Source organism: Dendropsophus ebraccatus, chromosome 11 (assembly GCF_027789765.1).
Source record: "Dendropsophus ebraccatus isolate aDenEbr1 chromosome 11, aDenEbr1.pat, whole genome shotgun sequence".
Lineage (NCBI taxonomy): Eukaryota > Metazoa > Chordata > Amphibia > Anura > Hylidae > Dendropsophus > Dendropsophus ebraccatus.
In genome coordinates this window covers 12,456,262-12,473,408 of record NC_091464.1, presented here as the reverse complement: position 1 = coordinate 12,473,408, position 17,147 = coordinate 12,456,262, and the positions used below count along the sequence as shown (strand labels likewise).

At 44.1% G+C, this 17,147-nt stretch overlaps 1 protein-coding gene across 1 annotated transcript in view; it reads left to right on the top strand.

The window, feature by feature from the left end:
* Positions 1-1,078: 1,078 nt before the first annotated feature.
* SLC41A1 (solute carrier family 41 member 1) overlaps positions 1,079-17,147 on the top strand; it is a 32,547-nt gene continuing 16,478 nt past the window's right edge. The window contains exons 1-3 of the mRNA XM_069946356.1: positions 1,079-1,143; positions 5,328-6,098; positions 16,213-16,320. Of these exons, the coding sequence (XP_069802457.1) occupies positions 5,727-6,098; positions 16,213-16,320 (480 nt within the window). The 5' untranslated portion in view covers positions 1,079-1,143; positions 5,328-5,726. The remainder of the gene's footprint in view (positions 1,144-5,327; positions 6,099-16,212; positions 16,321-17,147) is intronic.

The window sequence follows — 17,147 nt, the reverse complement described above, 5'->3', positions numbered from 1 at the left end:
TGTCAGCAGGAAAAGATCACCTGCTCCATCTAGTCTAGTTCTGAGTTGTTCAGGACATGGAGGCTGGAGACTGCACACACAGGAGAATCTGCTTTATATACAGTATTCCTTTATTCACTCAGAAGTCGCCCTGGGATAATGTAGGACATTAGGGAGAAGCTGCTGAGCCAGTGTGATAATAACTCCTCTGGTATATGACTGGCCATTTATGAAGGAGCAGGAGTCAGAGTCGGTCCTGATAAAATTCAGGAGTCAGAGTCGGAGCTGCGGCTTACCGACACCACAGCCCTGGTTATAACACACAATAAGTATAAATCACCTCCTTTCCAAATTTAAAAATAAAACACATAAAAATAAACATATTACATATAGTAGCGTGTGTAATTGTCCGATCTAGTAAAGTATAATAATATTATTCTCACAGATTGAGCGGTGTAAATGAAAAGAGGAAAAGAAAACACAAAACACGATTGCAGATTTTTTTCTGAATTATCAGGAAAAAATTAATAAAAATCAATCAAGATTTCCCAATATAATAATAAAAACTAGAGGTCGTGGCCAAAAAATAACACAACCAGTCACATAGGTGGGAAAATAAAAGCGCTATGGCTCTGAGGAGGTGGTCAATAAGGCCAAAACAGGCGGCAGAGGCCGAGGTTGTGGGTGCAGATGGTCCTGGACCTATAACAGGAGGTCATTGAGACCCCATGAGGTGATTTCAGGAATACAGCCGGACACGTAGCAGATAGAGGAGGCGGTAAGAGCGCCCACTCTGTGGCACAGACACAATAGGTTCCACACGTGAGGGAGACAACCGCACCGTGTGTTCTACGCCCTGACCTCCTCATACACTTCCACAGAACCAAGAGCGTCATAACTGTGCATGAAAAGGCGCAGAATTCTCCTCACAGCCCCGACACCCGTCTCCTCTGCTGAGCATTCATTGGTCGAGGTTATTGTCAATCTCACGCCCTGAAGTTTCCGCCCAACCACCCCGACTCTATCCAATCAGGAGCGAGCATTACCCCCAATTCCTCAGCCCATTGGTCAGGGCGGGAGCGGAGCTCTGACGTCATGTGGAAGTTAAAGTGCTGCTGATAAAGTGGAGCGTTGCAGTGCTAGAGCTGCGGCTTCTGGAGGGAGGTGAGTGCGGCCGCTGTGTGTGTCCTGTGTGTAGAGATAGAAGCGCGGCATCCGCTCATACAGTGTGCGGTCGTGGCTGCGCCGCTTTACCGCTCATGTACGGCGTGGCTCCGGTGAGCTGCTCTCTATGGCTGGCATGTGTGTGCAGCGCCCGGCTGCCCGCATCCATATACGCCGTATGGAGCTGCGTTACCAGGTGAACGACCAGGGCGTTTATGATGCGTTTCTGGGGGCAGTGTCCGGGCCTCCTGCAGCATTTTAGGGGATCAGTGATCTGCAATCTGCTCCCATTAATGTGGACTCCTGTGGGGTGAAGCGCTGGGCACCCCGACTTCACCCTGTGGTCATACAATGGGTGCACAGAGCTATGCAGCCAGCTCTGCCATCGTCTAGGATAGAAGTCCTCTTAGTTAGCTCTATGGGCGCCTCAGCACTGGCTGCTGTCCGGCATTGGCAGCATCTTCTGAAGCCTTGGGCTGTGTTCACACCACTACTGTATAGGTAAAGCGTATAACTGGCGCTCAGGCGTCACTGGAAAAAGTATAGGACCGTACAGCTGATGAAATGTAACGTAACGTATACCGCCACCTCTCCAGATTGTTGGCACAAGATTATGTGGGTGTGTTTATTATTATTATTATTATTATTATTATTATTATTATTATTATTATTATTATTATTATTATTATTATTATTATTATTATTATTATTATTATTATTATTATTATTATTATTATTATTATTATTTAAAAAAAAAAAATTTTAGCCAAAAAAGGACACTATTGGCATATGGCGGTATGACTTACTGACGTCCTGTGGATTGGGGCAGGGGTAGGGAACCTTGGCTGTCCAAGCATGATGGGAGTTGTAGTTTTGCAGCAGTTTAAGAGCCCAGGTCCCCTAGCTGCGGATTAGGGGCTATCAGTGACTTGTCTGTTCTATGTGTAACTTCCTGTGGGGTGTGAAGCTTGCAGAACCTCGCTGATGCCAGGACTATTGGTGATCACATCATATCAGAAGTGTCTTCTGAGGATTTCCTGATACCAGATAACCCCTTTAAATGCCATACTGACACGTTAAAGGGTAGACGGATCCAGGCCTTGGCATAGGGTACCACAGTATGGACTTTTGTTTAACTTTACAATTTCTAGAAAACACTGTTTTTCGCAATGTTAGGCTGGGTTCACACTACTACTTTTTGCAATCTGTTTTTCCATTGACTTCCATTATTAACAAGGACCAGGCCAATTTGCATTTTTGCACTTAGGTTTTTTTTCCTCCTTATGTTTATAAGGCCATAGCACTTGCATTTTTCCCCCTAGAGACCCACATGAGCCCTTATATTTGCGCCACTAATTGTACTTTGCAATGACTGGCTGAATTTTTGCATAAAGTACACTGCGAAACCAGGAAAAAATGTGTGGTGAAATTGAGGGGGGGGGGGGGGGGGGGGGGGAAACAATTTATTTTATTTGGAGGGTATTTGTTTTTACGCCATTCTCCCGATTACGATATGTAACATGTATAACTTTCATTGTATCTGATGGCCTGTAAAATTTCAAACCATTGTTAATAAATATATGTTCCCTAAAATCGCTCCATTCCCAGGCTTATAGCGCTTTTATCCTTTGGTCTATGGGGCTGTGTCAGGTGTAATTTTTTGCGCAATGATGTGTTCTTTCTATTGGTGATACCAAACATGTTTAGTTTATTTATAACACGGGAAAAGGGGGTTATTCCCTTTAAAATAAAAATAAAAAACTGATTGCAAAAACGTAGTGTGAACCCAGCCTTGCTCTGTGTGTTTTTTTTTTTTTTTTTTTTTTTTTTTTTTCCCCTCCGCTTGGAGAATTGGATGCCGCCATAGCGCTGACATGTTTTCCAGGACTCCCTAGGACGGCATCCAACTTGTGCAGCTGCAGGGAAACAAACGTAGAGCGGTCGGGTTCGGATGAACGTTTTGACAGGCTCGCGCTACGTTATTCAAGACTTACGTGTGGGAAGTACATAATTCAGCTGTGATTTGCTGATATATTGTGAGATTCCTGCATCTGGGGGGGGGGGATTACATAAATTTGAAGGTGACAACAAAATGTCACGCAGGGACGGTACGGGGCTTCGAGGAGGCTGTCCTGCTTGTGCAGCAGTTTGGCGGTTCGGGAAAGCCCTTTTGACGCTTTGCACAGGAAGGTAAAAGCCTATGAGAGCGCAGCCAGATTGCTGTTAGACCAGACGTTACCTTTCACCTATCGTGTCAGTAACTTGGAATGTGAACTGGAGCTGACACCCTCTCTTTAAGAATGTGGAAAAGCCACACCAAAAAATGCAGCACAAATTTACATATTTTAAATAATTGCCGACAGCACAAAAATTTTAGAAAAAAAGGTAATGTAGCCGGAGCAGATTTATATTTCTGTGTAGACTTCCAGCATTGGGGTCTATTCACACATCCAGGACCTACGGCAGATATCAATGTAACTAAATGATGGCACACCAGCATCCAATCTGCTGCAGGTCCTGGATGTGTGAATGGACCCTTGCGCTGGAAGTTTATACGGAAATATAAATCTGCTCCGGCTACGTTACTTTTTTTTTTTCTACAATTTTTGTGCTATTGGCAACTTATTTAAAAGGCTAAGGTATTTAAGTTCACGTTGCTTTTTGTGTTTACTGTTCTCTGGTTTCCATCTTTTGGTATTTATATATAATGGGAGATTTTGCTGTCTGGTGTTTTTAGCATCCATTTAAGGTATACAGTTTTCCTTGTCAATATTATAAAACTTAAAGGTTGCCCAAGAAATATTAAAGGAGAAGTCCAGCGAAAATTTTTATTAATTGTATTGCCCCTCAAAAGGCATACAAATCCTCAATATACAATTATTACAGGAAATGCACATACAATTATTACAGGAAATGCACATAAAGTGCTTTTTTTTCCCTGCACTTATTACTGCATCAAGGCTTCACTTCCTGGATAACATGGTGATGTCACTTCCTGGATAAAATGGTGATGTCACAACACGACTCCCAGAGCTGTACAGGCTGTGGCTGCTGGGAGTCGGGGCGTGACATCACCATGTTATCCAGGAAGTGACATCACCATGTTATCCAGGAAGTGAAACCTTGATGCAGTAGTAAATGCAAGGAAAAAAGAACTTTATAAGCATTTCCAGTAATAAGTGTATATTAGTGATTTGTATAACTTTTGGTGGCCAATACACTACAATATAATGGTTTAACAAGGGCTACATGGACATAGTTACAATACCTATCCATGCTGCAGGGCCAGTGATTGGCTGAGTGGCCTGTCAGCTCAGACAGGCCGCTTTGAAGCTGGAGCGTGCGGAACTCGGGGAGAAGCAGAGCGCAGGAGGAGCCCTGCAGCATGGATAGGTAATGGATAGTGGAAATCGTCAGCCGCCGGCCACTCATCGCTATTACATGTAGCAATGCGCGGTCAGCGCCTGACAATTATAGGTCCAAACTAGAGGTGAGCGAACCGCAAGCATGCTCAAGTCCATCTGAACCCGAACTTTCGGCATTTGATTAGCGGTGGCTGTTGAACTTGGATGAAGCCCTAAGGCTATGTGGAAAACATGGATATAGTCATTGGCTGTATCCATGTTTTCCAGACAACCTTAGAGCTTTATCCAAGTTCAGCAGCCCCCGCTAATCAAATGCCGAACATTCGGATGGACTCGAACCCAGTTCGCTTATCTCTATCCCAAACCTATATCAACGATCAGCCGATAATCTTTGTCATCGGCTGATCGTTGAGTTTTTTAAATTGAGCGATAATCCACCAGATGGGGCCGATTTGAACAAATTTATTGTTCCCTGTAATAGGACCCTAAGAGATTGCGGAGGCCGACGTGGCTGTGTCAGTACAGTAGCTGAAGGATTTGAACAGGCTCTGAGCTCCACAGCATCATAATGATACATGATGCTGCGGGTACATGGTCCACTTTAATGAACGGAGCAGGTGAATGCGGCCTAAGGAAAATGTATCAATCAAGGCCGGTGGGAGCAGGCAGAAGTCACTGGAAACCACCCAATGACTTGTGTTTCAGCCAGGATAAAAGTTATGGCAGGTTTCCTGATGATGGGCAGTTTGCAGATGTGCTTTTCATTGGCTCTTACTGTATCTAATGGTGTCCTTTTTACTTTATTTTTCTCTATTTTAGATTGAAGATGCCATGGAATAACTATGAGATGAAAGTTCTGTATGAAGTTTTCATTCTTATTGTGGACTAACCGGTTATCTGTTCTAACTCACCCCCCCCCCCCTTTCCTTTTTTTTTCTGCTTTTTAAATGCAAGACATTGTGAGAGCTTGCCTGTTCCTTGTTCCGTCTCCCCGGATCAGGTCTTAGTATTCTCGTTTTGCCACGTTGAAGCAGCCACTCTGACTTTTTGCTTTCGCTTCACCATATCCAAGTGATTAATGGGGAACGACTGTTTCCATTTAGTTCTGAAAGCCATAGAGGGCAAAGACAGTTATAGAGCGCTGTCCCCAAAGTGTGGGCGAGTGTCACCTTCAGCGTATAAGTATTGTTTAAACTGTATACAATCTTAAAGATCACGATGCCTCCTGCTCCGGAACACCAAGATGATGGCGTTTCCACCAACATTGTCTATCCCGCTCTAGAGAGCCAGCAACGCCTGATGGCGGAGAACGATCCTCTTGTAGTAGACACAAGTTTTTTGGAACCAGATGAAACCCAGGTAGTGGTGGTCGGTTCCCGTGCAAATACCAAAGGGGTCCAAGAAGAGGATGCCTTACTAGAGAACGGCAGCCAGAGCACAGAGAGCGAAGATCCAAATATTGAACCTTCTTGCGAGACTGTGGTGCCGCTAAAAGAAACTTCTTTTTCTATTGGACTTCAAGTTTTGTTTCCTTTCTTATTGGCTGGATTTGGAACTGTGGCCGCCGGGATGGTTCTCGACATGGTACAGGTAAGCTTTGTGTACGATCAATGAGAAAATCCGACCCCAGACTGACAGGCGTTCTGATTTGTATTGAAGGATATTGCTGTTTTCTCACCTGACCCTGGAGAGATGTTTACATAGCTCTACCATGTCTGATGACCTACGTGTACCATAGTCTGCTGCTGATCATCAATGTTAATGTTGGTGTACCTGCCCGATGATGCCCGCTGCCAGATCAGCAGAGAGGTTCTCTGTTAATCTAGAAGTTCAGGCATCTTTGGATAGCCACGCACACAGTGACACCGTAATTTGTGTGACCCCCCCCATTCAATCTAATAGGGGTTGCTTACATTATGGTCTCATTGTGAGGTAGTATCCATGGAGACCCGAACTTCTAGATGAACAGAGAATCTCTACACTGATCTGGCAGTGGGCACCACGACGGGTACACTTCAAATTATTCTCTTAGGATCATCTTTTTGGCTTTGAAGTTCTTTCATGTCTATTCCAGCAGGCACATGATTTGGCCTATGTGGAATGTATAACTAGTCTGTATGCTTGAAGGGAACCTGTCACCAAGACTGCTATCTGATCTAAAACCCATCATGTTATAGAGGAGGAAGAGCTGAGCAGACTGATATATATATCTTTGTGGGAAAAGATTCAGTATAATTTATAACTTGTGTGAAATCTCTGATCCTTCTGTAATATATATATAATACATTAAAATAATACATTCCTTTTCCTCACATCAATAAGACATTTTAATATTCTGAAATGAACCCATACGGTTACAATAGGTAAGAACACAACTTGTGCTGATTGGGCCCCCAGACCGGCTGCACAGACCTCGCAGCCAGGTCTACTATGGACTTGAGGGTTCTGGGCTCTGTAGAGGGAGCCGTGAATTAGTTATCTGGGCTGTGACTCCTTGCAGGATTTTGTATCCAAATTGGTAAGCCAAAACTAGGAGAGGGGCCTAAATACAAGTGATGCAAAATTTTTGCGTAAAGGTCTTTTTGTTTGTTTGTTTGTTTTTTTGTATAATTTCCATTTCTGTTCTACTCACAGTACGGTTCTCAGTGTAAAAAAAGGGGAAAAAACTGCACATAATATTGACCAATATACAGCTTTGTGAAAGTGGTCTAAGGAGGTTGGACCGTGCACCGAGATAAGTGCCGGAGTTCTAAGTTTATTGTCTAGCACCTTGGTGCTCCAGAATATTTAGGATTATTAAAAATTTTCTCTGCACTTTTCCTTGTGATTGGTGCCAATAAAACAACTAGAATGTACTATAGAAATACCTGTGTCTCCCTATGAATGCTCCCTCTCACTTGCTAATCCTGGCGGAGCTTTATTGGCAACAGCTTTGCATTTAAATCCAGGGATGAGATGGTTTGAGATCAGCGCCTTCCTGGAGCTCCCCACCACCCTTGGGTGTAATAAGACCCTGGCTGCGGCTGCACTACATGACAGGGACAGTTGGCTCATGTGCTTTTAGAAACATGTGCTGCCTACACATGACGGGGAATAATCGCCTCCTCTTTTCCTTTCCTCCTCCCCTATTGACTATAATGGGGTAATTGTTTCTTGGTAGTTCCAAATCCTCACCAGCCTTTAGCTTGCTTCCCGATACGCCTGTTTATAATGTTTAGGACTAGTCCATGGTGACACCATCTAAAACCCACAATGTCTAGACAGGTTTCAATGTAATGTTATCTGGATTTGTTTAAGTCTTGTGTGCTGCTTTCTAGCTGCAGCACACAGTGCCGTGACGTATGCAGAGCACAGGAGAGGAACGGGATCATAGGCAGGTAATGGATTGACTGTTAGGAAAGGGCTGCACGGACATCTTTAACAATGTCCACGCAGCCCTTTGCTAAACTATTATCGGGCAGTGTAATGTGCCCAGTAAACGAGCGCTGATCAAGCAAATTGATGCTTGTTTACAATATTGATCTGGCCGTCATCAGCCCGTGGAACCCTAATGGTGCGTTTTACACAGGCAGATTTAGCTGACCAATTTTGGAAGCCAAAGTCAGGAATGGACTCGAAAAGACAGGGAATCTCAGGCTTTCCTTTATGACCTGCACCCTGTTTATAGTCTGTTCGTGGTTTTGGCTTCAATAATCTGTCAGATAAATCTCTGTGTAAAGGCACCATAAGCCTCATGGTGGGAAAAAAAATTCTTAAATATTTAAAGGGAACCAATCACCCAAAAAATCATAAATCTAATGATATATAGCCTGCAGCACCGCTTCCAACTATATAAGTAATTGCTATGATTGTTATTTATATGGCTTGAAAATGTATGTAAATGATACCTATGTCGGCATTTTCGGGCAGTCTCAGTGGATTAGAATTCACAGCTGGCAGAAGAAGACTGCACCGTGACGGCCCAAGCATGCAAAGATTCTGGGACATCTAGGCGATGGTAGTGACCGTCTGGTTACTGCGTAGAGGTGAGCGAACTGGGTTCGAGTCGATCCGAACCCGGACGATCAGCATTTGATTATCTGGGGCTGCTGACTTGAAAACATGGATACAGCCAATGACTATATCCATGATTTCCACATAGCCTTATGGCTTCATCCAAGTTCAGCAGCCACCGCTAATCAAATGCCGAAAGTTTGGATCGACTCGAGCATGCTCCAGGTTCGCTCATCTCTATTACTGCTGCGGTGTGTAATAGCGGCGGCACAGAGCGGGGAACGAGTCAGCGCTCGTTTGCCCCTCCAGGTGTGTTTTATTAGCCCTTCTGTAACACTGACTGCTCCTAGGAGCGATCATTAGATTGCCAATACTGTTCCATGCAGTCACCCTATTAGCAGACACTTTGGCAGCCACAGAAGGGAAGTAAAAGCCTCCAGCTGCAGAAGTAACAGATCGTCAGTTATGTGGGGGTGCCGAACAGACATCCAACTGGTGCGGCGTGTCGGTCATTAGCAGCTGGGTGTCTGCTCCTGAAATCCAGGGAGGGTGGGGGGTGGTGGGAGCATAATAATCACATGATACTTAACCGTCCCGGTGCCACCACTCATGGTCACGTTCCAGTCTCTGTATCTTCCGAGTTCCTGTGTCTTTATGACCTGATAGAAACCACCCGCTCAGCCAGTCAGTGACTTCAGAGGTGTCCTGCCTCAGTCGATTGTCAAAGCAGGCATTTCCAAGCTGGGCTGTAACATCGCATGATCAGGACGTCCAAGAAAGCTGAGGGTGACCGTGAGCAATGGCATCACTTACCCTTCCCAGGACTCTTGTAGTATTTTATTATTATACTCCCACCCCCACCCCCCTGCTCTCCCTGGAGTTTTACCTTTGCCCAAAGTTCTACTTTAATGTGAAGCAGTTGGGGAAGGGGTTAGTTTTGTTTAACCGTACACGTGTACAAATGACCCGAACATCAGGCTTTAACTTAATTTTTTTTATTTTTTTCTATGCCATTTTTTTTTTTCTCTTAAATACATTAATTATATATATATATATATATATATATATATATATATATATATATATATATATAATGGAAGTCAATGAAAAAGCGGATCAAAACGTATGCACGCAAATGCATGTTTTTTTTGCAAAAACAGTGTGGACCCAGACTATCTTTTGTGTGGTTTTTTTTTTTTTTTTTTTTAAGGGACCTGGACTTTGGTTGTTCCATGATTTATTTACCATGTATTTTCTACCATAGTGCTGTGGTTTTGGGTCTTTCCCAAACACCGTGGGAAGGAGGGCTATAAGTATTGCTGGCTCCCTGCGGTACAGAACTTTGGTTCGGCTTCCGGCTTGCCCTGGCCTTTAGGCTGCTGTGAGTGTCTTGACACATTTGACCCCAATGAATGATTGTTCTTCAAGCAGACACAATGTTTCCTTCTAGTTGCCGTTCTTGGTCATGTTTAAACACTTTAGTGTCATGTTACCACCTCTTGGCAAGGCAGTCAGTACTGGATGTCCATGTGATTCCCACATCTGACCTGTTGCATGTTGTTTGGCTTTTCCAATCTCTGCTAATAGTTTATACTTGTAGGACTTGTCGAGCCAAATATTTTTGCAAATGCGTTCATTTATTAAGCCTGTCTCCTTCTGATATGCTGCTTTTTCCATTTTTTTTTTTTTTTTGACAGCTGGTCTAGGTTACTGACCACCACTCTGCTCTAAAAGCAGTGGTATGGCTGTGTATATACTGTATAATATAGGTAAATATGTATACTATAGCTTTATATCCCAGCCAGACCACGGCTTTTAGAGTTGGTAGGTGATAACCAATGCCGCCAGCTGTCAGCAATGGGAAAGAGATCGGCCACGTCTGTACAAGGTAAGTTTGCTAAGTGAATACGGTGCTACCTCTCCTCTGTTCTCTAACTTTATTGGTTCAGGAGGGCAGTTTCCCATAGGGAAAAATGTAAATGTGTTTAATTGGTTCCAGCACTGATCAATAATTACCTACAGTACCCATATATTACATTGAACTGAACAGCACTATATACTGTACAGTACATTTAAATGTTCAAAACAAGCAATTATAGTACAGTAGTCACTAACTCCTCACTCATCCCTACTGAATAGTGTCCCCCACCCCAGCACTGTAACAGTAGGGAGATGGTGGTGCACTGCCTGTACTACTGTACTGTATATGCACTTAAGCAGTCTTATATAGTACTGTGCAGGATTGGAGATAGTGGTGCACTGCCTGTACTACTACTGTACTGTATATGCACTCCAGCAGTCTTATACAGTACTGTACTGTATGTGAAGCCTCTCCAGTGCTAAACTCTATACGTAAACCCATGGTCCACGCTCGCAAAAATATGTGTACTGGAAATACGGCTGGGCGGTATACCGCAAAAATACCGATAGTCTCTGGCGTTGGTCAACCTACCCCAACTTTGCCAGGACGGTATCTGCAGTATTTTTATGTCCCTCTCTGAGCTGTAAGCTGCATGTGCAGCGACGCAAACCTCCAAGCACCTCATGACAGAGTCACATCACATCCCCTCCGCGGCCCAGCAAGTCATGCCCCGAAACACCCTCTCCCCACACGGACTGGCATGTCACTCCCGTTTCCAATGCCTCGGTCCCAGTACGGCGCGGCATGTCACTGGGTGAACTACAACTCCCAGCATTCATTGGGAGACCTGCTGCTATTTGCATTGGGCTGGGTGAACTACAACTCCCAGCATTCACTGGGTAACCGGCTGCGATTTGCATTGGTCTGGGTGAACGAAAACCCCCAGCATTCATTGAGGTTCCGGCTGCTGAGAGTTGTAATTGGCCACAAGTTGCACATCTTAAATGAAATCTTAAACTACAACTCCCAGCATTCACTGGGAGCCCTGCTGAGAATTGCAATAGGCCACAAGTTTCAAATTTGTACTAAAATTATCTATCTGACTGGACTCTCATGCCAGCTGATTACTATGACTCCCAGCATTCACCGCGACCAATGCTGAGAGTTGTAGTGGGCTGTGCCCCCTGTATAGTAATACACTCCTATCCTTACGAAAGTCCCGTATAGTCCCACACTTATTCCTATGTGCCCCCCCCCCATATAGTCCCACACTTATTCCTGTGGCCCTCTGTATAGTCCCATACCCCTGTATATACATGTTCAGGTCTCTGCTGATTCACCCTAATAATGAGGAGAAATAATAATAGACTAAATGGCCCAACCTTGTGTTGCTGCTCAGTGAGTTATTTTTTTTATTTTGACTCTACTGAAACAAAATATCCCCAGTTTGGCACAGTCAAGAAGGTGTGGCTTATAAAAGGGGCGTGTCATAATTATTGTTCAGTTATCGTTACCGCGTCAACATATATGATTAACCGCGATATTAATTTAGGCCAATATTGCCCAGCCCTAACTGAGAAATTCTAATTCCAAATGTTTCTTCTGGGTAAATTTTTGATTAACTTCAGATGCTCACCGAGATATTACCCTACTTTAGGACTGGGTGCCAGAAAGGTGTTTGCTTCAGAACTCGGACACTTCTCAAACGGTTCTCAAACTTTCCTTGGAAATCCTGTTTGAGAAGTGATTTAGTATTCTGAAATATTCTGAATGCTTAGTCTGTTTCCTAAAAGTTGCAGATATTTTTATATATATTTATAAAAATAGGGGGGAAGTTACAACACAATCTGAATCCAGCTGTAAACTAGTAAACTGTGCGATGGGACCCCCCCCCCCCCCCCCCCCCCCCCCGTGTCTCCATTAGGGTGGTATTACACGGGCCGATGGGGGCCCAATAATACCTGTAAACGAGCAGCGATCTGCTAGATCACCGCTCGTTTACTGGGCCTATTACACAGCCCGATAATCGTTAAACAAGGGCTGCAAGGACATTGTTAAAGGACAACTCCGGCGGGACCCCCCAAAAAAAAAAAAAAAAACAGACACCATACTCACCATCCCTCCGGTGACGATCGCCACTCCATTCGCCCGCCGTCCGCCTCACCGTCACCTGCCTCCGCCGTCCAGCGATGTCTCTTGCTTCCGGGTCCATGAGAGAGAAAAGGCCAATCAGGGCTGAGCAAGCTGGAAGCCATGTGATGCGCTCCAGCCAATGAAAAGGCTGCTGGTGCGCATGTGCACCAGCAGCCTTTTCTCTCCCATTCACTCTCAATGAAGACGCCGAGGAGGAAGAAGACCCGGACCGTCCCCAGCTCTGACATCACCCGACACCAGAGAAGAGGACCGTGACGACCGTAATAGGTAATGTATATATTCTTTAACTTCCGGGGTGGGGGGTCGGGGGTCGGAAAGTGGGGGAAGGGGGCCAGACCGGGTATTTAACCACATTACAAAGTTATATAACTTTGTAATGTGTGTTAAATAAGCCCAAAAATTTTTTTGCCGGAGTTGTCCTTTAATTATGTCCTTGCATAACTATATACATTACCCATCCACATTCCAGGGCTGCTGCTGCAGTCTTCTCCCCGGGTCCCGCACACTATAACGTCAGTGGCCTGTCAGCTGACAGGCCACTCAGCCAATCACAGGCTGGGACCGCCGCGGCCTGTGATTTGCTGGGCGGCCTTTCAGCTGACAGGCCACTCTGACATTACAGCGTGCGGGACCCGGGGAGAAGAAGACTGCAGCAGCAGCCCTGGAATGTGGATGGGTAATGTATATAGTTAGTAATGTATATCTGTAGCGGTGCGCGGTCGGCGCCTGACAAAAATAGGTCAGAACCTATAACAACGATCAGTCGTTGTATTTATTACATGGAACGATAATCGGCTGATTCGGCCGGTTATCGCTCCGTGTAATAGTACCCTTAGAATTAAGTGGAGACTGCGCCACCAGCATCCATGCGCCGGTCTGTTCATGTAATAACCACAAAGAGATGCAGTTAGTGGTACATTGGCTTTAAAGTGACTCTGTACCCACAATCTGTCCCCCCCCCCCCCCCCCCCCCCCAAACCACTTCTACCTTCGGATAGCTGCTTTTTATGCAAGATCTGTCCTGGGGTCCGTTAGGCAGGGGATGCAGTTATTGTTTTAAAAACAACTTTTAAACTTGCAGCGCTGTGTCTAACGGCCGGGGCTTACATTTGTATATGCATTAGGCTGGCACAACCTCTCCTTCCCTCCTCATGATTAGGAATGCTCCAGGCAGATTGCTTCCTATTCCCCAGCTTTGTGCATAATGAACATAGGCTGGTAGGGGAACCATCAGGTAACTCTTTACTCCCCGACTCACTCCTTCTCATTGCAGGAGATGGGATCCACAGGCTTATCAAGGAGCTTTTCTCCTGCAATACGTTTCAATGCTCTATGGAGGAAGTGCACACTGGAAACTTTTTGTTGTATCTGCATCATACGTCAAGTTTTGTTTTTTTATTATAAATGACATTAATTTCTTTATATAGCACTGACATTCCTGTTATTGCCTTTTTTTTTTTTTTATTTATTTATTTTTTTTATTATTATAATTTATAATGTGCAGAAGAGTTTACATTAAGGTCGGCACCAAATCTGTGTCTGCGCTCACCAGACAGATCTGGAGGAGACCAGCAATAAAAGTCAAAATAGAAGCTTCTGGATGTGTGTGTTGTGTCTGTGACAAGCAAAATGACATCCTGAAAACTTCTTACGGATAGACTTTCCATTGTGTCAGTGGCTTTTCAGCTGTAACTTGTGGTAACGTCCATAAATTGTATGGTACTTGGGTAAAAGTAAAGGCGCAGAGATAGACTGATGTGTCTGCTCTAAGGGTATGTTCACACTGAGTAAATTAGGCTGAGTTAGGCGGAATTCTGACATGTCACTACTTTGAGCGGTGAGCGATGGCGGCGGAGGAGCGCGCGCTCTCCCATCTCATGGTCAATGACACACTGAGACAGGCGGGATTCTGCGGCATGCGGTATGTGAACATACCCTGACAGAGTTCTTAATCTCAATCTTCACTTTTTTTTTTTTTTCAAATCCACATTATATTTGAAAGCACGCCAAGAACTTTTTAATAGAAAAAACGATCTGCTCTAGCTTGAGAACCGACTTCCATTAATTTTAGTGGCCGTATTTTTTTTTTTTTGCCTGAAAAGTGTCATGTACTGCAGGTTCAGCCCGGAAGGAACATGGTTTACTCCTATAGAAAGAAATGGGGGAGCTCAAACCGCTTACTGTAGCTTTTGGTGCTGTACATTTTTAGCAAAACCGTGGCAACGTTCAAAATGTAAATCAGCAGGGGATGTGATGTAAAGCATATTTGCAGTGTTTTTTTTTTGTTTTTGTTTTTTTTAATTCTCATGCTTTATAACAAAGCTATACTTACTGTATCCAGGTCCAGTCTCCTGAAGGCTGCTATATAACAGCTATACTTACTGTATCCAGATCCAGTCTCAAGACTAAAAAACTTCAGGTGACTGGACCTGGATACAGTAAGTGTAGTTGTTATATAGCAGCCATCAGGTGATATGTTATAAAGCATGAGAACTAAAAAAAAAAATATACTGCAAACCTTCTTTAAATCACATCGCTGAATTAGTTATGATAGGGACACAGAAAACCACACTGAAATGAAAATAGTTTTTGATGCAAACTTTAGATATAACTTTCCAGCAGCAGCCTCCTTTATCACAGACAAGACGGGAAGCCTTAAAGGAGAAGTCCGGCAAATTTTTTAATGAAAGTATTGTATTGCCCCCCAAAAGTTATACAAATCCCCAATATACACTTATTACAGGAAATGCTTATAAAGTGCTTTTTTCCCCTGCACTTAATACTTCATCAAGGCTTCACTTCCTGGATAACATGGTGATGTCACTTCCTGGATAACATGGTGAGGAGGGGATAACATGGTGAGGAGGGGATATCATCACACTGCGCAGGGCTAGTCTCCAGAGCATAGAGCGGGCCAATGCACATGAAAACCGGTGCTGATTGTGGGAATTGGTGGAAGTGGAATGTGGTGAGATGGTACACATTTAATCAAATGGTTTTAATATAAAAGCTTCATTTAAACAAATCTGTAATTTTCTGTTATGCATCTCATAGTCGTAATGAGTGCAACGAGATGAAATCTGACCTGAAAATCCACCACAGAAGCCGACCTGCTGTAGATTTAAAATCTCTTATTCGATATCAGAAGCTGATTCTGGTGCTGAATCCAAAATAGATCAATATAAAAAAAAATCTCTATTGTGCAGAGTGCTGTGTGATGGTCACTGGAGGTTCTACGGACGAAATCTCCCAACAATGTGTACAGGTTCCACCTTTCTGCTCTTTTTGGTTTTGTAGCTGCTTGGAGATCTTCCTTCCTACAGATTAAGGGTGGGTTCATACTGAGGAATTCTCGCGGATAATTTCTGCGGAATTCCGCTGCCTTTCCGCCGCCTCTATAGACACCGTTTTATGGGCCGGCGTATTCTGCTATTCGCCAAAAGAAGTGACATGTCACTACTTTCGGCGGATAGCGGAATACACCGGTCCGTAGAATGGGGTCTATGGAGCCGGTGGAAAGGCGCGCGGGCAGACAGCAGAATTCCGCGGACATTATCTGCGAGAATTCCTCAGTATGAATCCGAGACTGAATGCCATGAACATAACATGAATGGAATAAAATTTCCTTTTTTTTTTTTCCCCCTCCCACTGGGTCTTTAGTTTTTGATAATTATCCATGTGCTCTTCTGTTTTCAGCACTGGGAAGTCTTCACAGACGTTACAGAAGTGTTCATCTTGGTGCCTGCTCTGCTCGGCCTTAAAGGAAATCTGGAAATGACTCTGGCATCTCGCCTCTCAACTGCGGTGAGTATTCAGTAGCATCCTGAAAGCGTTTGGTAAAAATAGCCCGTGTTGTTTCATCTGGCTTAGTATCTGAAAGCTATAGTGCCCGTTTCTTCAGACGTTGACTGTATAACACTGCAGTCTGATGCGGCTATTGAGTGTTTCATGCTTCTGTAGGTCAATAAGGCTGCACTGGTCATTGTCGTTCACGTTGATAGGTGGCATGTTTCCTTCTACCTGGTATCAGGGTTGCAGCAGTCAGTTCTTACTTTATACGGCTGCACCAAATTTGGTTGACGAAATGGTCAATGTGCTAAAGTTAATTGAATGCCTTTAACGTGACTTTGCGCTTAGACCAAAGGTCTTGTCCTAATGTTCAGGCATAATGCCAGGTGTCCAATGAAGAGTAAAGGCCACTTATATAAGTGTTCTCCCAACTCTCCATGTACTTTGAATAATTTCAATTTCCTGCCGGTGTAACCCTGCATCATGAGTGACCACATCTGTTCCCCATGTAGTGTACAAGCTGGAGGAAGAAAGTTGCATAACAGTCTGCTTCAGTGGAAAGTATGGGCCTGTGCTGATGGCAACGGCAGAGCGTCATAGAAAAGTCACACTAACAGTTGTCAGCCCTATAAATAGAGAGGTTTTCCCTGCACGGGACCTGTCCCATAATAGAGCAGAGAACTTCCCTTCCGGAGGACACGTGCATTACATGGGCAGCCCATTGAATTCAATGGGCACTCGCTAATGTAATGCAACCAATTTTCCCATTTCTTTCCCAATTCTTAGTATGGTGGACAATGTCTATGCACATATATATATATTCAATAAATTAAAAAAAAAAA